This window comes from Chlamydotis macqueenii, chromosome 11 (assembly GCF_036417535.1).
Source record: "Chlamydotis macqueenii isolate bChlMac1 chromosome 11, bChlMac1.mat, whole genome shotgun sequence".
Classification (NCBI taxonomy): Eukaryota; Metazoa; Chordata; class Aves; order Otidiformes; family Otididae; genus Chlamydotis; species Chlamydotis macqueenii.
The window spans coordinates 12,388,050-12,413,195 of record NC_141566.1 but is presented as its reverse complement, the minus strand read 5'-3'; the positions used below and the strand labels follow the sequence as shown (position 1 = coordinate 12,413,195).

The 25,146-nt window shown below is 44.3% G+C and overlaps 3 protein-coding genes across 8 annotated transcripts; 2 read left to right on the top strand and 1 right to left on the bottom strand.

The window, feature by feature from the left end:
* Window positions 1-8,279: 8,279 nt before the first annotated feature.
* Window positions 8,280-14,151, bottom strand: BRCC3 (BRCA1/BRCA2-containing complex subunit 3). Its single transcript, XM_086756334.1, has 8 exons — window positions 14,047-14,151; window positions 13,484-13,603; window positions 12,806-12,893; window positions 12,015-12,103; window positions 11,355-11,410; window positions 10,634-10,765; window positions 10,011-10,054; window positions 8,280-9,033 (listed from the first exon to the last, which is right to left on the bottom strand). The coding sequence occupies exons 1-8, from the start codon at window positions 14,149-14,151 to the stop codon at window positions 8,882-8,884; spliced, it is 786 nt and encodes a 261-aa protein (XP_086612460.1). The 3' UTR covers window positions 8,280-8,881.
* A 431-nt stretch (window positions 14,152-14,582) lies between these two features.
* On the top strand, window positions 14,583-23,632 carry MTCP1 (mature T cell proliferation 1). Of its 6 annotated transcripts, XM_086756772.1 has the most exons (6): window positions 14,601-14,620; window positions 15,021-15,076; window positions 17,542-18,461; window positions 18,563-18,733; window positions 18,887-18,938; window positions 20,138-20,196. In XM_086756772.1, the coding sequence occupies exons 3-5, from the start codon at window positions 18,354-18,356 to the stop codon at window positions 18,932-18,934; spliced, it is 327 nt and encodes a 108-aa protein (XP_086612898.1). In that variant the 5' UTR covers window positions 14,601-14,620; window positions 15,021-15,076; window positions 17,542-18,353; the 3' UTR covers window positions 18,935-18,938; window positions 20,138-20,196. The 6 variants fall into 6 exon arrangements, with proteins under 6 accessions (XP_086612897.1, XP_086612902.1, XP_086612898.1 ...); XM_086756771.1 differs by lacking the exon at window positions 15,021-15,076 and having other exon boundaries at window positions 14,583-14,620; XM_086756776.1 differs by lacking the exon at window positions 15,021-15,076 and having other exon boundaries at window positions 14,592-14,620; window positions 18,330-18,461.
* CMC4 (C-X9-C motif containing 4) lies at window positions 20,138-24,990 on the top strand. The gene is made up of 2 exons (XM_010126350.2): window positions 20,138-20,205; window positions 23,494-24,990. Exons 1-2 carry the CDS (start codon window positions 20,148-20,150, stop codon window positions 23,661-23,663), a joined length of 228 nt encoding a protein of 75 aa, XP_010124652.1. The 5' UTR covers window positions 20,138-20,147; the 3' UTR covers window positions 23,664-24,990.
* The last annotated feature ends 156 nt before the right edge of the window (window positions 24,991-25,146 follow it).

Here is a 25,146-nt window from a genome sequence, read left to right as displayed (position 1 = left end):
ATTAGATGGTTGGAAACATACTCGGTGACCAATGCTGCTGCTCAGAATACTACCTGGGGTCTTGAAAAGCAAGTTTTGTGGTGACAGTGCACCCCTAAAATAATTCAATAGAACACTTCCAAAACAATCTCCTCAACACCCAGGCAAAGGAGTATGGCATTGACTGTGTACATCACATCATCCCCTAACATGCATCAACCTCTGAGAAAATTGAGTTATACAATGGACTGTTAAAAACTACACTGAGAGCAATGGGTTCTGGGATATTCAAGCACTGGGATACAAATTCAGCAGAAGTCACTTGGATAGTCAACACTAGAGGATCTGCCAGTTCGCCTGCGCTCTGTGGAAGGAGATAAGGTCCCTGTCGTACATCTAAGGAACTGGCTGGGGAAAACTGTCATTGAAATCAGGAATCAAACTCTTTAACACCAATGTAGCATTAAGAAGCAGGCATTCTTTATTGTGGTACCAGATGCATGGGGGATTGCACCATCTAGCGTGCATGCTTATCACATGTGACACAAAGTTTATATTGTGTAGAAACATATATATTCATTATATTTCCTGGAATAATCATGCATATGCAAAACAATTATTATCATAAACTCTGGCTTGCTGCTCATGCTCATTAAGTCTCTCCAGGGGTCTTCAGTGGTCTTCCAAGACCCCTGTGGTTGTGCAGGTACGTCCTTTAATTGACTCCTTCTTATGGGCATGCGCAGTATCACCTTGCTTGTTTTCTTCTCCATGTTTTATTGTTCTCCTTCTCCATGATGCATGGTCTCTAACCACAAAAATCTAGTATCTATGATATGTTTGACCACCCTTATTTCTATTCTAGCCTAAATCAACTATTCTAATTGGGTAACTATTCCTTGACTTATAGCCAGGATGAGCTGGGGCTGTACTGGGAGCATAGCAGCATATAAACACAACATTAATGTATTGCCTACCCCATTCCCATTTCTATGTCTATTCTATTACCTTAGTTACAAAAGACCACACAACAAATGGATCACTTTAGTTACGTTCCCTATCAAAAAAGAAAGTGTAATAATTTCCTAGTGAGGTTCATATAGCTACTTATTCCAAGCCTAACAATTCTTACTTATAGGTTATGCCTTAAAATTTTTCAGTTTCTTGATCAAACTTAACTCTTCTACTTGATCTAATCGTGATTATTTTATCAGAATATGTGCAACAAAACTGTCTGGGTATTACTTCCTCAGGAAAGGCAAACCCATTTGCGGGGTTGTTTTTGCTCAAGGAGCTGGGTGCACTTGGTAGGTAATGCAGAAATCCAGGTGTCCTGGTTTTGGCAGGGATGGAGTTAATTTTTCCTCTCAGTAGCTGGTATGTTTTGGATTTTGTGTGTGAAGAATGTTCATAAACACCCTGATGATACCAGTTGTTGTGAATGAGACCAAGGACACTGTCCTGCTTTCCAAGTCTCGCTAATTTGCAGATGCAGGAAGCTGGGAGAAAGACAGACAGCATAATTGATCCAAACTGGCCAAAGAGAGTATTCCATGCCATAAACGTCATGCTCAGTATATAAGTGGGGGCAGGCGAGGGTGGGTATCTGCCTTCCTGGCATCCATCCTTCCTGCTTGTTTTTGCTGGCATCGTTCCCCCTACCTTGCTGGCTCCCTTTTTGCTCCTTTGCTTGCTGCTCGGTTTTGTTTCCGTGATCGCTGCTCGGGACGGGCTGTATTGGTCATTGGGACATCGGGTGGTGAGAAAACACATATTGTTCACTTTGTATATTTTTGATATCCTTATATTCTGTTATTATTGTAGTTTTCCCTTTTATTTTAGTAAATTGTCTTCATCTCAACCCACGAGTTCTCCTTCCTTCCCAATTCTCTCCCCCATCCCCCTGGGGAGGGGGAGAGTGAGCGAGAAACTGTGTGGTGATTTGGGCTAAACCATCACAGTCATTTTGGCGCCCAACGTGGGGCCCCTCCCACGGGCCACAGTCCTTTGTGGAACTGCTCCGGCGTGGGTCATCTCTTCCACGGGGTGCAGTCCCTTCAGAACAGCTGTCCCAGCGGGCCCTCCACGGGCCACAGCTGCCTTCAGGCATCCACCTCCCCCGGTACGGGGTCCTTCATGGGCTCCAAGTGGATCTCTGCTCCTCCGTGGACCTCCATGGGCTGCAGGGGGACAACCTGCTCCACCATGGGCTGCACCACGGGCTGCAGGGGAATCTTGGCCAGGAGCCGCATTACTGCTCCCCCTCCTTCTGAACTGACCTTGGCGTCTGCAGCCGTTGCTCTCACATGCATGACTGTCTTTAGCATTGCTAAACTCTATATGCTCCTTCTGGAGTAAGCTTAGCGAAAAAGCAGCAGCCAGACCACTCTGAAGTTCATGTTTGTGATTCCAGTATCCCAGAGAAAAATACATGCAGAAAAATAGCAGCAGATAGTGGGGCAAAAAAAAAAAAAACAAACCCAGATGTATTTCTGTAAATCAGAGGTAACCAAGCAGTATTATCTTGATGTTGAAACACATCTACTGGAAGAACAGCAGCTGAAACTTCATGTTTTCCATAGGCCACAAATTCTACCTACAGTAATTCCAAGGACAGGTATCTAATTAGCCTACCTGCTAAGCAGCACTTCATATTTGTAAAGGAGGATGATTCAGGCTGGAGAACTCTTCAACTTGTTAAAAAAAAAGCTGCCCAACAAATCAAACAAACAAACAAAGAAAAAATGGAAAAAAAAAAATGCCCTTTTCTAGTTTACGTGCCTGCAACAAGAAAAAGAGTGCCACTTATAGCCGTACCTAGAGCTTTAACCATGCTTTTTATGTTTTTAACCTCAAATTTGTCTGAGTTATGCATGCCTGGGATTGACTGCATCAGGTGTGAGGTTGGACGGTTTCCAAAACCAGAGCCCACATAGCCAATACGAAGTTGACCTTAACATCCTTGGGATGCTCATATGGTGGCTTGTGAAGAACATTAATCTGTCAAGAAAATATACACAACTGTTTATAAACTCAGGAAGCAAAACCAAATGCTAAACAGAATGACAAAAAAAAACCCATAAGTTTGTAGAATTAGCCTTATCCCACATTCAAGTAAGTGGTCTGTGGGCATCTGTTGCCTCAAATCTGCAATATGCGTATTCCATTGGAGCCAAGTATAATGTTCCAAAACTGTGTTACAAGACGTCACATGCCTACATTCACCCTAATAAAGACAGATATAACTACTGCAAGCTGACACTTCTGCTTTTCTACTGGTTTATTTTTTAAGTATTCCATCCTTGGTTATTAAATATACTGACATCACACCACTAGGATCAGGAAGTTCTCAAACTACAAGCCACTTGTGAGCAGAACAGTACCCCTGTGAAACATCACAGCATGCTTTCTGTTCTTATGCTCACCGTCTTCCCCAGACACCAGGTTGTAGCCACTATCACTGACAGGATTACCAGGCTATTAAGACAAGCCAGTTTGAAAGCTAAGTGTTATCTTCTGAAGTTTGAGATCTTTACATCAGCTAACCAGATCCTTCCACTGGCTGATAGCATATTTTCAATTATTGGCAATGTGCTCATGTAGTCAGACTCAACATTCACAATTGCCAACAGATAGGACTAGTTGATAAGAAAAAGAAGTTGCATCAAATTTTAGTTAAAGAATTTGCCATCAAGTCCAAAGTGGAGATCTGTCATCATGATCACTGTTGTTGAGGTATCTCAATGGTATTCAAAATTCTCAAAAGCTGTTGAAATGAGCTTTGGCAAATTGGGGAATTAGTAAACAGATGTTCCCACCATGGCCTGGCTTCCCAGACCAAAACAAGAGGTATAATTCGAAACAACACCCGTGAGATTGTTCCTGAAATACCCGGGTGCAGCTGTCACTGCCTCCTCGCTCTGCAACACTGCCTGCCACCATTGAATACAAATACAAAATTGTTCCCATTAGCAGTGATCCCACCAAGCAAATCACCGCCATATGGCATAGCAGAATGATAGCTTTAATCCAAAATACAGCATTGATAAACACAGCTCATTGATAATACAGCTCTACAAACAGCTCCGAGAGCGAATAAAACATCATCATGGCCAGCGATGACCAAATCTGTTTACTGAATGCTTGTAACAAATCTGTTTTCTACACACTGTTCAAATCTGTTCTTACCTCAACCCTTTGGGACTGACTAGGGGCTCGAACCTTGGATGCTCAGATTAAAGTTTGACGATCTCCCAACTTATCGAGTCGGGCCCCTTTGAGCCCCATACTGGGCACCAAAAAGACTGTGGTGGTTTAGCCCTCGTCACCACACAGTTTCTCACTCCCCCTCCCCCTCCACAGTGGGATGGGAGAGAGAAATTGTGAAGAAAGGAAAACCAGTGGGTTGAGATAAAGACAGTTTACTAAAACAGCAAAGGAAAACTACAAAAATAACAAAAATATAAGCATATTAATATATACAAAATGAACAGTGTACATTTTCTCACAACCGATGTTCGAATGACCAATACAGCCCATCCCTAGCAGTTATCACAGAAACGAAAACCGAGTAGCAAGCAAAGGAGCAAAAGCGAGCCAGCAAGGTAGAGGGAACCATGCCAGCAAGCAAGCGAGATAAAAAAAGGGAAAAATAGATGCAAAGGATGCCCCCTCCCATGGGCAACCCCCACTTATGTACTGAGCATAACGTTTATGGCATGGAATACTCTCTTTGGCCAGTTTGGGTCAATTATTCTGTCTGTCTTTCTCCCAGCTTCCTGCATCTGCACGTTAAAGAGACTTTGGAAGACTTTAAAGAGACTTGGGAAGCCAGGCAGTGTCCTTGGTCTCATTAACAACAACTCGTATCATCAGAGTGTTCTTATCAACATTCTTCACATATGAAATTCAAAACACAGGCTACTGAGAAGAAAATTAACTCCATCCCTGCAGAAACCAGGACAGTATCCACTCCTTATTCCGTACCATTTATGTCATGCTTATAAAATATATACACACAGATATAATTGGCTTAATCTTTATTCGCTTCCTCCAAAGACTGTGGGGTTCATTTAGTCCACGACTTTGGGTCTTCATCTGTCTTTCAGGGCAGGAGAGATGGTATGTAGTGCGGGGTTGTTGCTTAACTGCATCTGGAACTCATAGCTGCAGCTACGAGTTCAGAACTGGTGCAGCTGGTGTATCATGTCCATGGTCTGCAAATTAAAGACGTGGATCTTGAGGAAGTTGTTTGGTGCCAGGTCTAGCTTCATCACTGCTGCATGTCGCTTGGTTAGGGTGATTCTTGCTGCAATACCTTTGATATGACATAAAAGAACTACAGAAATGATTATATACAGTTAAAATTATTGGCTACTTTCACCTAGAATCAAATCTTTTTGAGGTACACATTGGACTTCATCCTCCTGCATCACCTACCAAGTACGTCCAGGTCCTTGAGTGAAAGCACTCCCACAGATGTGTCTGCCTTACCAGAGAGGATTTAACAGCTTGGCTTGCTTAATTGCAGCACCCATTTCACATTAATGAATAAACTGTGCAATAGGTAGGGCTGTTTCGGCGCTCAATTCCAGGTGTACTGGATGCCCCTCCAAGTGAAAGTAAACTGTGGCCTGCATTCTAGTGCCAAAGGGATGGACATGGCGTTCCACTTGGCTGCTTTTGACTCCAGATCATATTGAAGTTCTAGTGTGTCTGGCACACTAGCACTCAGTGGTGGCACAAGTTCATTTAGGCCGCGACAGTCCACTGTTAGTCTCCACTCTCCACTAGATTTTCTCACTGGCCATATGAGACTGTTAAAGGGTGAGCGAGTCTTGTTGATCACTCCTTGGCTCTCCAGTCAAGGAATCAGCTTGAACATGAGGATTATGGAGTCTCATTCGGTGCGATATTGCCACCAGTGCACTGTGGTGGTAGCGATTGGTACCTGCTGTTCTTCAACCTTCAGCTTTCCTACAATGGAAGGGTCCTTCGAGAGTGTGGGCAAGGTGGACAGCCTTTTAATTTCCTCTGTCTCCACAGTGGCTATACCAGAAGTTCACCGGTGCCCTTTTGCATCTTTGAAATATTCGCTTCTGAGGTAATCTATACCAAGAATGCACGGAGCATCTGGGCCAGTCACTCTGGAGTGCTTTTGCCACTCACTCCCAGTCAGACTCACTTTGGCCTCCAATACAGTTAGGCGTCCTGTCACTCCAGAAATACGAATCTTTGTTATGTCTAACCTAAATCTACCCTATTTTAGTTTAAAACTATCTCTGGACCCACTCCAACTGGTGCACATCTTTCCTGTGCTGAGGGCTCCAGAGCTGGACACAATTTACAATGGTCCTGAAGTTACAGACCAAATTTTCTTCAAGGTATTTGCTAGGGCACCTACATTACCAGTAGCATTTCTGACTGCTGGTATAATCAAAAGGCTTTAGTAAGGTAGGCGCTCCACTCAAAAGCTGTATTTTGATACTTCTTGTTACTGCTACCCTCTCCAGATTGGATCCTGTAACCAACATACGAGCTCTGCCACACCAAACTAATACCTTCTTTCATTGTACATCAGTTTCTGAGGGACAACACTAATTCAACAGGTTCTGCATATGCAATTAAAACTGCTGCACACAACCACTGATCTAGCATAGGCTCAACAATACCTCACCATCAGGACCTCTGATATTTTGCAGCTGAGCATATCCTCATTGTATCTGATCATCATTGGCTATAGGGCTTAATAAATCTTTTTCACCCATTAATAATTGGACAGATGCAGTTCCACTATCTCAAGCTCACAAAATTGATGCCAGTATACCTTCCCCACTCTTTTGCTGATAGATCTCTAAAACTAACTCTTTCAGAGCATAAGTACATGTGATCTGCACTCCACCATCTGCTTGTTCCTCCTGCCCCATCATTTGCATGAGAGGTCATACTTCTACCACCTCCCTGCCTTTTAAATCTGTCTCAAATTCAAATTCAATCTCAGAGTCCAAGGATTCACTCCAAATATTTCCATCCCATTCTTTGGAATCCCATTAAGGTTTTGAGGTGAGAGCACAAACTTGGGAAATCGAAACCTTACTTTTTCCGCATCTTCATTTATTAGCGATATGCACTGCCAACTGCTCTACCTTACCTTACAGCCCATGGCACCACTCTGCTTGAGAAGTTATTGCGTAACCATCTTTGCATCTTGTAAAGTCCCAACTTCCTTTTCCCGTTCTCTCATTTTACTCCATAATGCAACAACTTCACAGTGAAGAGCTCTAAGATTGGTAGCTAACAACCACCGCAATCTCCCTGGTAACTTGTGAGAAGAATGAGATGCCACTTTCCATGGCACCTTGCGCTTAACTGTTTCAATTGTCTGGGAAGTAATGCTCCATCATCTGTTTCAGACCATGCTTCCAGCACAGCCAGCATAGCCAGGCAAATGGCCATGGAGATCCACTGCTCATAACTGGGCCATCCCAGAATACAAGGAGTCATGGTCATGGCCTCCCCAGTCCCCAGCTTTTTGCCAGCCATAGCATGCTCCTGCATCCTGTCAGTTACACCAAATGTGTGAGCTGACTCAGGCAGGATGCAGGAACAACCACAAAACCACAGATGAAATACATTTCTTTTCATTACCTTGCAAAATAGGGGATCCCTGAAGCAGCACCCAGGCAGAGGCACACAAGCAAAAATGCAGGCACCGCATTAGTCCTTGCTAGAGGATCACCAAACCTTCTGGTTTTGCCTGTGTATCACGGATTCACACAGGCATAGCTTACCACTGTGCTTTGATCTTTCCCACAGCAGAGTAGGAATCTCAAGCATGTTTGACAGGGCGCTTCTGAGTCTATCATAGGGCTGTGTTATCTAAACACAGATGTTCTGCTTGTCAAGTACACAAGACTAAACAACCACTAGTATGATATATGTGGTTTTCTAAACCCCAGCTGAAAGTCACTTAAGCATGTTTACAATCCTCCTTGGCAATCTTTTATTATTTTCCCCACAATGATGTACATGATGGCGGATACTCTGCAATGCAAAAGGAAGAACATTTAAATGAACATTCTGCATTTAAATTCAGCATGTAGAAGTGACAGGCTTGCATATCTATCAGTTCTCTTCTCAGCCTCTTAACCTTTTTCTCCTCTGGGAAGGAACCACATTCATCCCACTGAGCTAGCAGAAACAGTCCATTTTGTAGAGAACCTCAGTGCTGCGCATGCAGTGTCCAAAAAATGCAGGCACTGGCACTTTGTAGCATCCATTTCATTTCCACTCCAAACAGCTCTAGCTTTAGAATTCTTTATTTGTTTTGATGTATGCTGAATACAGATCTGATGTCAAAGTTCTACCAGGTCTCTTCCCAAGCTTCCCTCCCATCTGTTACCTGGCTGGGTGGATAACCAGTAATCCAGAACATTACTATATATAAAGATCACAGTCAACTGAATCAAGTAAAAAGAAGGTAGAAGTTGGCAGCATCAGATATGACTGCAGGGACTCTTTTCCCCTCTAACCCTCCTGTTCTAGGCTCCTGGAATACATGTAAAGCGATAAGACTTCTGTCAAAATATAGGGGAGGGAGAAACAACATGTTCCTTAAGTGTGTGCCCTTCAAAACTGAAGTTTCTTCATGTGCTGCCCATCCTCACCACTGAGCTAGAATTGCACTGCATCATGCAGTACCTGGAGAGATACCACTGTTTTCCACCAAGCTGGGGCAGATAAAGCCCTTATCCTATAGAAGTGCTTTCTGCTGCATGTGGCAAGAGAAGAGGCACAGACAGTATCTTCACTGCAAGGCAATGCAGGGCCACCCTTCAGCCAGGAGTAGGTCTTGCAGAGTTTTTTTCATGTCTCTTTTCTTGAAGGGTCTACATTTCCTCCTTCACTCTAAAGCAGCTAGCTCCTCCAGGAGCTGCTCTTTCTCCTGCTGCAGCTCCTGCACCCGCTGTTTGTTCTGATCTAGTCTGTCTTCCAGCCATTGAAGGAGTGGCCCACTGATGGCAGACATCTGGCTGCAGAGGTTCTTTGTGAACACTGAAAAGAGCAAGAACATATCATGCCAGTGCAAACACACAGAAGACTCAGTGTGTTACAAGAACCCCAAAGCCAAGAGCATTAGAGACAGCCAAGGAAACTCTCCAATATCCTGGCCAATGCAACCAGACATCCCCACAGGAAAGTCAGAATCAGCAGCTTGCAAAACAGGGAAACAAGCTATTTCAATCTGACCTTTAGACACTCAGGGGAGGAATGACAGACCTACAACAGAAATCTACATATAAGTCATCATTGATGCTAATAAATTTGTAAATTCAGAAGCAAAGAATGCCTCATTTATTAAACAGGTGAGAATGAACAATGAGGTATTTACGTTGGAACAGAAGTGGGATTAGGATTTACCCTATCTCACTGGCAAAAGCAAAGATGTCATATGCACATAACATATAGGAAGTGCCAGGAGATGCAAGTATGCATCTATATCAGCCAGACTCACCAAATCCAAAATCCCCTTCCTCTTCTAATAGGAAAAAAAACAACAACAACAAAAATGCCCCTCTCCCCCCACCTAGAAAAAACCAAAACCCCATACCCAAACAAATCCAAAGTCTATTGTAATTTTAAGCAATTGTACTAAGGCTGAAGGATACAATAGCATTCATAAACCCCAGGACTACATTATTTTACAGCCCTTGATGTTTTCCTTTAAAGTGTTCAGTTACAATTCTGTTCCTCCACTAGACATCATGTAACAAGACAACAGTCTCAGGGAATCCTCCAGGTTACACAGTATTTGTGATTGGAAATGAACTGTATGGCAAGAAAAAAGAAAAAAGTTTGTGCTTTTATGGTTATTTACAAGTGTCTTTTATGGCAAAGGGATGACGGTTACGCAGCTGTGGCCTACTGTCCCCTGAAGTTAGAGTCAAACCAACCCCTGCTTAAGATTCTACTGTTTTTTTGACTCTGGGAGCAGCATCCTGGATTCTCGCATGCAAAAAATGAATCCTTACCTGAGCCATTATGAATCTTGGTTACAGAGTCTAGATGGGTGAGGCTAAGAGAATGAACAGAACGTAGGTTAGTTACAAGGCAGCAGTGAATTGCATATAAGGCAAACTCAGGCTATAGAACCAGCTACCTACAAGTCACTCATATTGCAGATACATATAAACCTCTTTAGTTGTTGAAGCCCTGTACATCCACAAGGACAATAAAGAGCTTACAGCTGCTTTCTACAGAAACATCAGTGTTGAGCAATACAGGCAGAAAACAAACAAAAAAAAAATGCTGATATTTAATCTCATTTTTCAGACTTCTTCTCAGCATTCTTACCCTGGTTAAATACTAATTACTGTCACACCCAGACACATCACTGAAATGCCACCAGTACACACACTGTAACTCTTTCTTTTTGGTGCAGCAAAGGAGGAGTTACACTTAGCTCTTATGTGTAAGGCTGAGAGAAACTGAACTCCTTCATGTGAAGGTATTCAACCAGTTCTCCTACAAAAGCATAAAAGCTACTAACACTTCTTATTTTCTACAGCCTCGCTAAGTTATGGTACTTTAAGTACAGCAACAGTAGAATATGTTAGCAAAGACATACACTGGGGTGCAGCCCCAGTGTTGTTACCTGTGAATTCTCCTGTAGGCATCTTGCTCTTCTTGGCAAAGGATCTTGGGCAGCTCTACAGCTGATTCCAGACACACTTTCCCAATGGTTTCATGAGGGACAACATGAATAGGAATTTCAATCCTTTCATATCTAAAAGGGTATCAGACACAATTAACTTCAAAGCAGCAGAGAAAAAAGAAAAAGGACTTCTACAAACCTGCAACAGTCTGTCCAATGCTGCAGGTTTACTTTTGGGAACACATGCCTGAGTTGACAGGCAAATGGAAGCCTTTTATAGCCACACACTTGGTGTGTGTTTTAATGAAAAAAAATGCTAAAGCAACTAGATGGTTGGTACGGACAATACGATGCACAGTGTTTGCATGGTTAGTGAGGACTCTACATCATGCAAGCTTGAAGCCTTGACCTCTAGAGTTGAAAGCAAAAGCATGGGCCTTCTACTCAACAGATTACAGCACAAATTCATACCCAGACTACAGTGTCCTACACCAAATCTTAAGCTAATAAATTATCTAGGCTAAATTAATCAATCCTAATCTTCATTTTGTCTTCAAGCAGCCTGCACTAGCAGAAGCACTGAGACCTTGTTCAGGCACTTCTATACAATATCTGCTCCTCATGATAAGCCTAGAAGCCACTTATTTGAGACAACACAGAAAGGAGAAACAAGATGAAACACAGCCTGACACTGGACTTAATATTCTTTTGCTGTACTCACTCTGAGCTCTTCTGGGCCTGAATGGACTGGAAACAGGTGTAAAGAATCCTGCCTGTCTAAGAAAGACAGCAGAAAGTCAGATTCCAAGAGCAAAAAAATAATCTAAAAGTACATATTCCTTTAGGAAGCAGAACGTGCTTTCAAACAGCATTTTAACAGGTCACAAAAGCACACACTTTTCACTTTGATTGCTATGCTGGAACTGTTTACAAGCAGATATTGACAGACTCATTAACGACAAAAAAAAAAAATCTTAAACAATAGCTACCTTGAAAACCTATACAAGACACACCATGTCAGCTTATCTCACACTACAGCAGCATCTCCTAAAGAGGCCAGAGGTGCAGTAAGCTGGACTGAACAGCTGAAGGGGACTCACACATTTCAGTGCACGTGCATACTGTAGCTATCTGATGCAATCCTAGAATCCTAGTACCTGCCCAGCTCTGCTGGCTGGAGAGCCAGGCTGTGGATCAGCACAACTCATTCTTTCATCACTGGGATTATGATCCAAACATCACCATTCTAGTCCTGCTTTAATTGTGCCCCAAGCAGAACTCAGCCCTTCTTGCAGGCCGCATCCAAGGTTTTCAGTTTTGCCCTGGAGTCAATGTTTCCCATGAGTACTTGGAGGGGTATTGTCATTTTTAAGTTGCCTACCTTTGTGTTTTTGTCCTCAATGAAGCAGGAAAAGATAAGCCCTACAAAACCTTGGTCCATCATCTGATACATAGCTTGTGTGCGGACATCTGCAGACAAAGAAATAAGAGAATAAGAACTGCACTGGTCACCTGAAGGATTAGAAAAAGATTTGCTACTTTTTGAAGTGTGACCTGGAATTTGGTAACAAATGTCACAAGTTTTATTTTAAAGTACTTACTCCAGGTGACCAAGTTGACATTAAAAAAAAAAAAAAGGTCCAATTTAAAATGTAATTAAATAGCAAATCTTAAAAATACAAAATGAGTTAACAAAACAAGAAATTATCTTAGCATCAGCCTGGTGCACAGATCACTATACAGCCATAATGTCCAACACACATAAGATACTCAAACACTTGTTTCAAAGAAGTTTTCATTTCTGCACTAACACCCTCAGATGTCAAAAATCATCACAGCAGGCCTATGATTCCCACAGGGTTTTGGTTTTATTTTTTGCTATTCTCCACACCCTAGGTCTAGTTTTCCTGTCTGGAGAAGAGTAGTACTACTAGTAGCTGATTTGTGACCACTGAGTCGTGCAGTTTGAGCACCTGGAGCATACAGACAGGAATGGGGCTACAGTGGCAGAGGTTCCTGAAGTCCACTCAGACAATCTGGTTCTACCAGAGGACGTTTGAGAAACCGAACTTTGATAGTTGGGATGTACAGCTCTGAAAATCCAGTAAGTTGTGTAATACAATTAACCAGCTGTGAGTTTTCATATAGAACCTAGACCAATACTGCTCTTACCAACATGCGATGGCCAGACAGTAATATGTGGATGAGAGTGATACCAGCCCACAACTCTCATGGGACGTCCCGTCATTTCAGCCAACCTGTGTGTGAGTCAAGGAACAAATGGAAGAAGTTTTTTGTACAAGGGAAAACAGCAGAGTGTTGAGAGTTTCTCATCAGTCAACAGAATTCCAGGTCCTGTTAGAGGTGTGACAAGACACAGGGCAGGAACTTGATGGAAGCCTCTTCTCCAGCTCTGGCAGGATGCCGCTGCTGCAGAAGCAAATTGGATTTTTTTTTGCATGTGGCAGGAAATGACACAGCAGGAAGCTGTCCAAAACAGCATGCTTGAGTGTATGCAGGGAAAAGGCTCTCCAGCACAGTTGGAAACAGAGACTTTTCAACCTTTCATGTTCTGATAAGTCTCCCTGCTGAACATACTTCAGTTTTACTTTGTGACCAAATACAAAGAAATTATAAAAACCAGTTATAACACAACTCCACTGCAAATACTGGAACCAATAAAGACTCCAGAAAACGGCAACTACCAGCACAGCCATCCAAGTCAAAAAGTTGTAGGAGGGAAGCAGACAACTTCAAGCCAACTGGAATACGTCTAAAATACAGCACATAAAGAGTTCTGAGATAAACCAATTCACTGGCAAGTTTGCTGCTGTCTCTACTAAAGGATATCTCTGCTTCAGTAGAAGCAGCTGAAAGCTGCTCTGGCGAAATTTCCACACGGTCTTTTCTCTTATCGGAGCGGCGCAGAATGATCACAGAATGGATATGAACAATTCGGCTGGTGTCAACCTAATGACACAGAAGGAAAAATCGATCATTCCTCTGCTAAAGAAATAACCAACCTCAAGGAAAAGGGCGGCTCCTGTACCTTCAGTAGGGAAAACGTACAATCACGGTACAGTCAGGAGTGCAGATGACTTTTCTGACTCTAAGCCTTGATTTCACAGCAGCTGGAACGACTCCGCGCTAGCCAGGAGCAGAGAGGAGAAGCCCGAGGCCCAGTGGCACGGCTCTGACAATGAACCGCTCCCAAACAAGCCTGTACAACGCTGCCTGCCATGGCCACCGAGCCCCGCTCGAAAGGTAAGAGCCCACGGCTATCCCACGGCCCGCACCGGCACAAGCCATGAGCCCCGCCCGGGCAGCGGCACCTCCTGCTGCTGCGGCCCCCGCGCCCCGCTCGTCTCCCCCCGGGACAGCCTGGGCGCGATCAGCCCTGCCGGTCCCTGTACCTCGCCGATGCAGAGCCCCATGACCTCCTCCTTCTCGGTGCTCAGCGCGTGGTTGAGGCACACCAGAAAAGCATCCGCCTCCAGGTGCACTGCCTGCACCGCCATCTTACCACGGCTCGCCTACCTCCCCCCCGCCCCCGAAGAAGGTGGAGACAAGCCCCGCTTCCCCCACCGGCACGCGGCAGCACGGCCAATCCCAGTGGGGCTCGCTGGCTCATTCAGCCAATCGACGCGGCCAGGGTGCAGTTTGGCTTCCGGAGAGACGAGCGGTACCGTACGGCGGAAGTGCCGTGTCGCCCACGCGAACGGCGGCCCCGGGGTTCCGCGCTGCAGCCGATGCTTGCTGCTGGGCAGGGCTGGGCGGGCGATGGAGCTGAGGGGGACGGGACGGGACGGGGCGGTGCGGCTCGGCTCGGCTCGATTCGACCCGACCCGGCTCGGGGCGGGGCTCCGGTGCGCGCAGGCCATTGGGGCCTGCGAACAGCCAAGGGGAGGTTGCAGGTCAGAGGGGAGGGTGGGGGAAGGTTTTGTTCGGTGCACACGGCGCTGGCTGTCACCTGGCGTGGGGCTGCAGGTAGGTCACGGGTGGGCGGCCCAAGGGGCCCGGCCTGGCGCCTCCCGCTCCGCCTGGTGCCGTCTCACGCCGAGGGGCGGCCGTCGAGCCCCGCAGGCGCGGCCTGGGTGGGAGGTGGTTGCTATGGACACGTACTGCGCCCTCTTCCCGCTGTGGTGGCCGGGCCTCTCCGGCCTTTCTCGCCTCCTCCCCGTCACGGCCGGCCCGCCGTTCGCACTGGTCCCACACCCTCTCCCCAGCCTACCCTCCCTGCTCCCCTTTTCTGCAGCACGCCTCACACCCCCTCCTCGGCCGGCTCTTCACCAGACTCGGCTCCCGCATCCCTTTCCTCGTTCTCCCCTTCTTTCTCTGGGGCTCCTCCACACTATGTCCATCTCTTTTTGTTTTCCTGTTTCCTTAGATCCTACCAAAGCTAGATCTTTCCTCCCCAAACTACTGGACAGCCCCGGCTGGTCGGTGAGCATCTGCTACCCATCAGTAGGTCGGGCAGAGTGGAGAGTGGAGCGATGGAGGTGCTTGCTCAGGGCGAGTGCTCCAGGCAAAGTAGAGCCCAGACCCCCAAGAAGAAGCTTTAGAGTGAGTCAACATCTTACATCAGCAGACAGCTCACCTGATCTCTGACTTGTTACAAGATGCAGGCTAGGTTTTGCAGGAAAGCTCAGCTCCCTTTTAGCTCCTTGAAGGCTGTGCACACAGAGGTGTGCAGGCAGCTTCACACTCTCCACCAGAAGGCCACACTGGGTCAGCCTGGTCTGGAAGCTGTGCCCAATTTGCTGAGCCTCAGCATTGCTTTTTCCCTTGGTGCCTAAGTGGCAGCTGAACTCTTCTAACAATCTGACCCAGTCTCCTTTTAAAGTAGAAGGTAATAAAGAGTGGAGTTTGTTCAGCATGCTGAGCTCCAGCTCTGGGGATGGTCCAGTGGCAGCTGGAGCAATTTCTTTCACTGTTTTCATAAAATATTTTAATGTACCAAATTTAAAAGCAAATAAATTGACCATACAGTACAGTCCTCCTGCTGGCCATTTTCATATTTATTTATGTATTGTATGGCTCAGAAATTCACCCGGCTCCCAGAATAGTATTAAACTTCTATGGCCTGATGCTGAGATGGAAAAAATATCTGCAAGTCTGGTTCCTGGCTGTGGGGATTGAGCTTTAAGTCTCCCCAGATCAATACCTTAAACAGCTCAGACTTCTGCAATTATATTGATGGGAACATTAAAGTCTGCATCAAAGGATGACGCTGCAATCCTAAAAATTTAAGCTGATTGTTTTTTGTTGGATGTGGTGCTTTTTTTAATAGATTATGAAGCAAGCAATATAAGAAACAGGTTTTACAACTTGTTTTCAATATGAGTAAGCTTCCACTCATGTCTTCCTTCAGGCTTTTTTATTGCTTTCTGATAAAGTCTGCAAAAATAGGAATTGTGTATGTTTTTCCCTTCTTAAAGTTTCAGATGCAAATGTCTTAAGTGCATGTTGGTTTTTTTTTTTTTAAATCTGTTTCTTTTGTATGTAATAGAGACAGACCTGACTTACTTCAAACCCAATTGACAATTTTGCCTGACCTCAAGATTTTATTTGTGGTGCTAACTGAGCTCCTTCATAACAGTCTTAGAGGCTGCTGAAAAGAGAGGCCAGACTGGGCCTTTGAACTTTGGCAACTGAACTCAGAGCTATGGAGTTCAGAGGAAATTTGGGACAAATTTGTGAGGCAAAGGTTAAAAAGACATGTTAACCGCTGCCCGTTCTGCACAGCATCCTCTGCATGAGACCTTGTTCTTTTGGTCCTGTACCTATCATTACTACTATGTTCATATAAAATAAATGCAAACATACATGTTGTGCTTTAGTCCTCCTACCTGTAGTTCAGCAAGGCTGGTTAGTATTTGGATAGGAGACCTTCCAGGAGAGTTTACTTGCTGTAGGAAACAGTATTCACTTACTGAGTAATATTTTTCTAATACTGAAGTCAGTCTTGAGTCTTCTTGTTCTGGGGATGATGAGCTGTCAAAATTACAGCTTTGAATGGAATAAAAGCAAGTTCTTGAGCATTTTTGGTCATGATAAAGCTTTTGGCAGTTTACTGCAGAGTAGGAGAGTATCCTGGCCAAATTCCAACCTGGGTGATTACATTCAGCTGACTGAAAATGAGCAGTGGCAATTGCTGCATTTCACTGTTAGGCAAAGTGATTCCCAGACATAGGCTTAAACTTGTAAAGTAACTTAGGGTAAAGCAGAATTAAAAAGACTTACAGAAATATCCCTTTAACCCTCATAGCTTATTCTTGAAGGCCTGGTGAGGCTTGTCAGTCTGCTGTCACATTGCTCTAAATGCAGTGCCCCAGCTGCTGGGGCATTGCTTTGAATGGCTGTACCACATCACAGGATGGTCTTCAGAACAGTGGTGCTTTTTATAATGAACATACACATTCCCACACATCAAGCAAGGAAACAAACAGAATGGGAGAAAAAAGAAATAATAAAAGAACATTCAAAGTTTTCCTTGTTAGAAATTAAAATACTGTGACAGTGTTGTTCAGGCTGATCCATGGTTGGTGTTTTGTTTTCAAAAAGGCTAAGTGATCCTTGGATTCCAAAAGGTAGAGAAGCGCTGATATAAGATGTAGAAGGTGATGTGGAAGTGTATTTCCTGTTATGTATGTACCCCAATATATAACAATTTTTTTCTCTCCCTCATTTCCCCTACTTTATTTTTTACCCCAGTTTTCTTGCTCCTGTCTGAAATATGCCTTATAACTGTACAAGTTTTCAGAAGACCACTGTATTTCATTGGGATAGGAATATTGCATCTGCTTCATAGCAGGAGGATGTTGTATGTATTACAGCTTAATTCTGTTCTACTTTAAACCTAGATAAATAATGAAGACTGTCTGTACCATTTTGATTACCTCTTCTAGGGTTCAAAGAGAGAATCATTTCCCCTGACCTTCATTTGCTAATGGCTCAGCTTGATCTAACTGGTATACAGATAAACTTGCTGTTATACAAAAATTCCAATAGGAAGAACCACCTCAATATCCAAAATTCCTTTGCCCCTGCTGGTATCGGTGGCTCTCTATAACCATCTAAAAGCTGAACTACGCAAAGTCACAAGAGCTATTCACGAGACGCTTGTATATGAATGGACAATGCTGCCATCCTCTTGAGAGATGAGATGAAGGACCCTTCACAATGACAGCTCTGCAAGTGCCAAATATGAGAGTCGTGCATATGGAGTTTCATGCTTTATCTCCAGAGTGATCTTCGTTCTTGTTAAGCTAATTTCACCTCTTGTTACAAGTTTTGCTTTTGGGATTTAGACGATCATTAGTCACGGAACTCCTATGTAAATCACTTTTTTCTTTTTTTCCCTTATTTTACACAAAGACTTAATAGGACTGTTAGTATCATAAGCAAAGCCAATATTCACAGGTTTTAACTGTGTACCAATAGCACCTTTTGCCCTAGAATGCCTTACACATGCTATACAGCACGCATATCCCAATCTACTTCTTGTCATGAAATTTCTGTTCACTTAGGCACCACCTTAGTTTCCCAGTCTGACTTTTAGGGACGTTTGATCTCATGCAATAAGTCAGTCGCCACCCAGAGATGCCTTTCAGGCCTGAGAGCTTTCTGCGTGAATGTATTCAGAGCTAAAGAGATCATGTGTGCATCCTGCTGGCTGATGCTGTCCACCTAACAGGAGCATCCTGAAGTGACTGAGGGAATGGCAGAAGGAGGGCACGCTGGCACTCCTCCTGTCCGACTGTGGGTGCGACGCATAGGTGTTTACTGCGATGAGCACCGCAAAACGTGGCTTGTGACTGCGGAAGAGGCAAGTGTCCTTTGAGCTTCCAAGTGATTGTAGTTTTGCTATTGCAGGTGCCTCTACTGCATTGCCAGTAACTGCCTGCTCTTTTTGTTACTTTCCCCCAGGAGGAAGGTATGCTGAGGGCTCGGATCCAAAGAGTTCAGGTTCCCCTGGGTGAGGCGCTGCGACCCAGCCAGCTCCCCCCATCCCGGCTGCCTCATATGTGGCAGCTGTCCCAGGGTGAGCAGTACAGGGATAGTAACTCTCGCGTTTGGGAGATAGAGCACCATCTCATGGTAAGGATGGTGGCAACAATAGACCATAGTCATGCCTGTTTGTGAAGTCGTTTGAGATCCTTGAGGGACGGCAAAGGACTGTTATTTTGTTGAAGTCCGTTAGCTCAGCCACAGTAACTGTAGACGTATTGAACTTTTCCTTGTCGCTTACAGCTTGGTGGTGTTGAAGAACTGCTGCTTAAGCTCGTGCCTGGTGATTAATCTGGTATGTGTAGACATTACCCCTACTTTGTACTGTGTTCTGTTTATTCCCAGTCATTCTTTAATATGAACTTTTGTCTTTCAGGAGCAGTGGCTCTAGGAAGATGTCATTGTATATTTTGTACAATAAATGATTCTCTCTTCACTGAAATGCAGCCACCTCTGAGGTGGAAGCAGTTAAACAACACACAGCAACATCACACAAGAGTTTAGGACAGGCAATGAAGAGAGTATTGTGTCCAAGTGAAACATCAGAGGGAGTTCTAGGTAGGCAGAATGTAATTATGCCAAGTGGAGTTTGGCCAGGATGCTGGAAATAATGCCCTTGAATGATACTGAAAAGAGCTATGGGGTGGTGAATTATTAGAAATTTGAAAGGCAGCACCTCCCTAGCTGTGGGCGGGGGCAGGAGCTGAACTGTGGCTCAGGGGGAGCTGAAGTCCCACCACCTCTTTCAGTAACAGCGGTGCTTTCCTGTAGAGGTCTCCCATCCAATTACTAGTACCATCAGTTTTTGCTTGTCTTTTGATCTCACAGATCACAGTTACAGGTGTCACAGCTGCAGAAAAGTCAAATTGAGTGTCTGAAATCCCACTTCCTAGGAATTTGAACAAGATGGAGCTGTCCTCCAGTCTGTTTTTTTGGCAGGGGGATATCCTGGAACAACAACAACAAAAAAGCCCTCCTTGTTGTCTTTATGAGACATACATAACTAATTTGGTTTGTTTGGTTGTTTTTTTTTAAGTACCTCTTCCAGCTGCACCAAATTTTTCGTTATGTAGAGTTCACAAAGAGGGCTTTTACACAAATACATGTTTTAGTATAAGATCTAGAAGCACAGAACTGTTAAAAATTAGCCAGCCATGTTAATTTGAATCTTTGCTGGAATCTTTGTGCATCTAAGTGGAAAAGGACACATTTTGACCAGAGGAAAAAAAAAAAAAAAAGACCTTCAAGCCTAGCAACATAAAACTTATGGTATTCATTGTCCACATTATTGTCCTTTAGCCAGACACAGAGAGAATTCTTGTATATGTTGTCAGGCATCTGCAAGTAGCAATAGATGTTTTCTGAACTGTCTGTGACAGAGAGGGAAATTGGGAGCTCTTTGAATTCTTGGCTTTAAGATAGTGTCTTGCCCATCCCCACCCCCAACCCCAAAAAGCACATTGTCTATACAGTAACATTTTCCTATTATTTTAGTTCTCTGAACATGTCTCAGAAGGATCCCTGCCAGAAACAAGCCTGTGAAATACAGAAATGCTTGCAAGGTACCAAGTGTCATTTTGTTTTTTTGGTGTCTTGATTTTTGGTGGAACTTATTCTTTTAATTTAACCCTGTTCTCCTTTCACCTTGAGAAGGAAGAAAGCAAGCACATTAGCATCACCTGCTTGCAAAGCAAACAAAATTATAAAGTCTGGTTTTAATATAATTCCCTTGTGCTTGATTGTAAATAATAAGACACCATTAGTACAAAACAGTGTTTGTAATAGTACTGTTGTGCTTATTTCAGTGCTCTCCATGCTGGTAGTGAGATCCTATGTGTAGTCTTGGGACTCAGCTGTAGGCAGGGAGAGCTAGACTTTATAATAAGCTCTCTTACAGAGTGGGTAGTGAGATAGTGGGTAGATTGTATGAGAAGACTGCAGAGCTTCTAGCTCCAGGGGTATTCTAAGAGCAAGTCAGACAGATGTCTGTCAGGAACAGGTTAGGTATATGTGATCTAGCCTCAAGGATGGTCATCCTCTGGAAACCTTTAACACATGTTCCGTATTAGCTTAGCTAAATATTTGTAGGGACGAGGGAGATTATGTGATAATGTGTTTTGGGAGCCTGATTTGGGGAGAGCAGGCTTGTTATTTGCAGAGGACAGTATTTAAAAAAAAATTGGTTGCTTCTTGGAAAAGGATTTGCCTTATGGAATGAATAAGAGAAAACATTCCTCTGTGCCAAGGCAGCTCAGTCATATGGGAAAGAGTTCTTCCTAACTCATGTGGTGGAGCCCAGCATGCTCTGAGCTTCACATGAGAATAACTCATGGTGATAGCCCAGGACAATGAGGCTATTGACACCACAGCTGAAATTAGCCAGGCTAGTTCCACAGTAGATCATTTCTGCCTTTAATCTATTTGCAGACTACAAGCAGGTTAGCTAAAATATAGCAGTGAGAGAGGAGGGGGTCCTGCTGAGGAAGTAAAGGAATGGCTTTGCAGGCTGCAGCAAACATAGCGATTGCAATCTGTGCAGGTAACACAACAACCCGCGTGGATGGGAAGGAGCATAGGAGGAAAAGCATCTGGGAAAAAGTAGGGGAAAGCAGTAGTCAGTTATTAGATGTCTGTCTTTCCCAGGATTGTTTTTTGGAAGCTGTATTCAGCTCAAAGCAAGGGCTTAAACAACCCCCTCTACATGTCCAAGATTTGTCTGGATACTACCTTTTATTGTGTTCATGGTTTGGAGCATTCTCCCTTGAAGAGCTACCTTCTTTCTCCATAGTAACTGTACTTAAAAGCTAACGTTTGACCCTGTTTTGGTCCCATGTGTGACAGTATTCTTTTTGTAACATTTATGGCAGCTATTCCAAGTGTTTTACTTGTGTAAGTTTGTGTACAGATTTAATCTGAATTACTAAGTGTTAGCGAAGAAGCTCTGACTCTGCTACATGCACACTCCACTGTCCACCACTTTTCTGTCTATCATTTTGGAGTGCTGTTGTTCTTCGTGTATTATTGGGCTGTGGAGTTGTCTGAGTTGCACAGATGAAGCAGCTGAGTTGACAGCAAAGCAATTTTTCCCTGTAAGAAGTAATGTGATAGAGGATGTATACAGAGCCTTAACTGACAAATACACAGAGATAGTGTACAGAGCACTGAGGATGGAGGGCAGAAGCAGGACCTTTGAGAGATGCTGGCTTTTCGAAGTCTGGTTTTGGAGTGGGTCATTGTTCCAAAATACCTTGTCTGCTTCCTCTGTGAGACTGAATGCCCACTGTAAATCTCTTCTGTTTTGCTATCCATTGTATGACTAACCATTGTGCTTTTGAGGAATGAATCCCTGACAGATAGCAGGGTGTGCCTGTATGTAGCTGTAGTTTTAGGAAGAAACCTGCATGGGCAGGCCTTGGAGCACTCATCACCATCAGGTTATGGCTCTCCTCTTCAAGGGCCTGCCATGCCTCCTAGGCTGCCAGCTTGCACAAAGCAGTAACATCACCATAACCTTTTTCTCAGAGGTGACCTCTGTGCTTGTGTTACAGGTCACTCACCAACCCAGTTAGGGAATTCATAGCCCAGCAATCAGCGCAGGCTGGCTTGCTCATTAACTGGGAGGCATTCACTGCTGCTTTCTAGGCTCTCCAGTGGGTGCTGTGTTTGTCTCACATTGGCTTGCTGTTGCTTCATCTTTTGAAAATCAGAGGTGGGGAGGAGGCGGGAAGGCGTGAGTGCAGCTGCATAGTTGTTGCATAGCTTATCCAAGGCAGAGTGGGTAGTAGGGTAGGGTGCACACCCTGCACTTCTATGCACACAGGCAGGTAGTTTTTAATTCAAGCCACAGACTCAGTCTGCTCACATACCCACAGGCCTTCTTTCTGAGAGCCTGATGGCCAACCGTGCAAAGTACTGTGGGCTTTATTACCTTAGCTGACAGTGGCAACCAGCAAAGCACTAGGCCAGAAAGGATGCTGGACAAATCAGCTGTGTCCTGCAGTGCCTGAACCTGCAGGTGCAGTGGAATCTCTCCGAGCCTGAAACAGAGGCAACATGGAGAAAGTAAAGAGGGGAGCATAGCTGTGCCATGTACGAAGATGTGAGCTCGTTCACCCCTGTGTCCCAGCTCTACCAGTGTCCAAGAGGAAGGAACGTGAGAGGAGGCCAAGTAACAGTTGTGTGGCTAGGAGACCTCCTGAGCTAGAGGTGGTACCTTTGTGTGGAAGGTGGTCTGGCTCTGTGCAGTTGGATTCAGCTGCTGGTGCCTGGCTAAGCATTCCTGCTAGCATGCTGCCTGCTTCAGTTACACTGCAAAGCTACAGCCTGCCCACAACAGGCCACTGGTAGGAGGCTGGCAGTCATGCTCCTTGCCCCTTCCTTCTACAAACCCTGCAGTGCTGAAGGGTGTACATGTCCCTGTTTATACCAAGTCCTCTTTGGATGGTCTTATATTTACACTCAGCAGTAAACTTTATAGTAACATGGCAGCTGAGTTGAACCATGGATGACAAGATCCAGCTTAAAAGCACGCAGGCTAAAGAAAGTAAGGATTGAAGGAAAGCAATAAGGGAAACCTCATTCTTACTGTAGTGGGATGTGATAGCTACAAAACTGGGAGACTTAAGATGCTCCCATCCACAACAGCAAGGCTGCCTTCACATGGCTTTAAATAGCTGAAACTAAAGAGATATTTTTTGTAGAGCAAAGAAAGTGATTAAATGTTTGCAAGCAGCTCTTGCTTTTCCGAGAAACATGCTGCCCAGCAGCTGAAGGGCTGGGCTAGGTGTATCCCCTCTGGGGACAAAACCTGTTCCCCTCTGCAGACTTAGTGTCTCCTTCTTATTTTTCAGTGAACAACTACATGGAGTCTAAGTGTGAAACCGTGCTTCAGGAAATGCGGAAGTGCTGTGTCCGGTACCCCAAGGGCAGATCCATCTGTTGTTCAGGGTTTGAGAAAGAAGAAAGGGAGAGAGAAAAGTTTAAGGCGACTTCAGAAGGAGTTCCCCCACCACCTCAGTAACACAATGCAGCTCCAGCAGGTGCTGGAGCATGGACTCACCTGCAGAGCTCATGTGTGTTTTTTCAAGCCTTCTTTAGACTTTCAGGAAAGCCAGATTGCTCCTAGAACACACCATCCGGCACACCAAAAAGTATAATGCAGTACCAACAGATGGCCTGGTTAACAGACTTTATTTTCTGTACCAAAACATCATCTACATTGCCGTTGCATAGCACCTGTTTCTGTGACAAGTCAACTTGATGTTTTTAGAATGCCTACCTTAATCAAATCCATCCTTGCTCTCAAAATAGAGAACTGTAACCAAGTTATTTTGGCTTCTGGAGTGAGAGGTACAGGAAATGAGCTCAAAAGAGTGAGTGAATTTAAGCGTAACACATGAAACAAGCCCATCTTGACACAGCAAAGGTATTGCTGCCATCATGCAGTAGTTTCAGACATTTGCCTGTCCAGTGGTTCAAGCTCAAGAATGGGAATCAGGTCTGGGGATTGTTCCTAGGTCTTGCATAGATAATGAGTGACTACAGGTCATTTTGCCTAAGTGCCTCACTTTCCCACTGGACAGACTTTTGGTTACTTTATATTTGAATTGCCTACACGCTGCTATTTGCATGACAAAGATGTTACAGGAACATTACTTCAGGGATTGCTACAGGAATAGGATGGTTTTTTTAAAAAAAAGCAATATTCATTTGAAAGATCTGACTGTTGATAGAAAATTTATAAATTTATGTATAATTGAACACCTTTAAGCAATATGTTACGAACCCAGCGTAGTTCAGCCTGCTGGTACCCAGAGGCCTAGCACAAAGACCTGGGCTAGATCCAAGAACTGATTTAGGTGCCGCTTACTGAACAAGCAGTTGTAGGCACTTGCTTTCAATACAGCATTCCAGACTCACTCACACGCTGGCTGTGTCTGGAGCCCAGGGAGAGATGGCTTTTCAGAAGCTCTCACCCATGTGGCAGAATTTCCTGTGACCTGAAGGAAACGCTTGTTAGACAGGCTCATGCATCACCCTTCAGAGCTGCAAAAGTCTCTCCATCCCCTGTACCAGGAGCCCAGACACTTCAGTGGGTGCCATGTCCGTTACAGGGCCTAGGCACCTAAGTATCAGACTTCAGACCCACTAAGCCCCTAACTCTGTCATTAGATCTAGCCATAAAGGACTTTTGTGCTGTGATCAAGTATAACTTATGAAATACAGCTTCTATAAACAGACCACTGTAGTCTAGGCACAATAGTTGAGTGTACTGAAGCCTAGAAGACCAAACCATCTGTATTCACTGCTCTGAAATACCATGATACAAAATAAATGACTGGAACAAATTGTGGTCTCAGTTTGGTTGTTTATTGAGAATACAACACAGCTGCAAGCTGAGCAGCTTGGCTGCCACTCACAGTCCAGAGCTACATGTAACATCATCATGTTTAAATAGTAGCTGCTTGATATTTTTATAACTGAGGCTCAAGATTGGAATAATT

Coding starts and splice junctions, on each gene's coding strand:
- BRCC3 (XM_086756334.1), bottom strand. CDS start 14,151: ATGGCGGTGCAGGCAGTGCACCTGGAGGCGGATGCTTTTCTGGTGTGC. Junction 12,894..13,483: donor CTGCTTCTACTGAAGCAGAG/ATATCCTTTAGT, acceptor TGACTCACACAC/AGGTTGGCTGAAATGACGGG. Junction 10,055..10,633: donor GCCTACAGGAGAATTCACAG/GTAACAACACTG, acceptor TCATTCTCTTAG/CCTCACCCATCTAGACTCTG.
- MTCP1 (XM_086756775.1), top strand. CDS start 18,354: ATGGCAGAAGGAGGGCACGCTGGCACTCCTCCTGTCCGACTGTGGGTG. Junction 18,462..18,562: donor GGCTTGTGACTGCGGAAGAG/GCAAGTGTCCTT, acceptor ACTTTCCCCCAG/GAGGAAGGTATGCTGAGGGC. Junction 18,734..18,886: donor AGATAGAGCACCATCTCATG/GTAAGGATGGTG, acceptor TGTCGCTTACAG/CTTGGTGGTGTTGAAGAACT.
- CMC4 (XM_010126350.2), top strand. CDS start 20,148: ATGTCTCAGAAGGATCCCTGCCAGAAACAAGCCTGTGAAATACAGAAA. Junction 20,206..23,493: donor AATACAGAAATGCTTGCAAG/GTACCAAGTGTC, acceptor CTTATTTTTCAG/TGAACAACTACATGGAGTCT.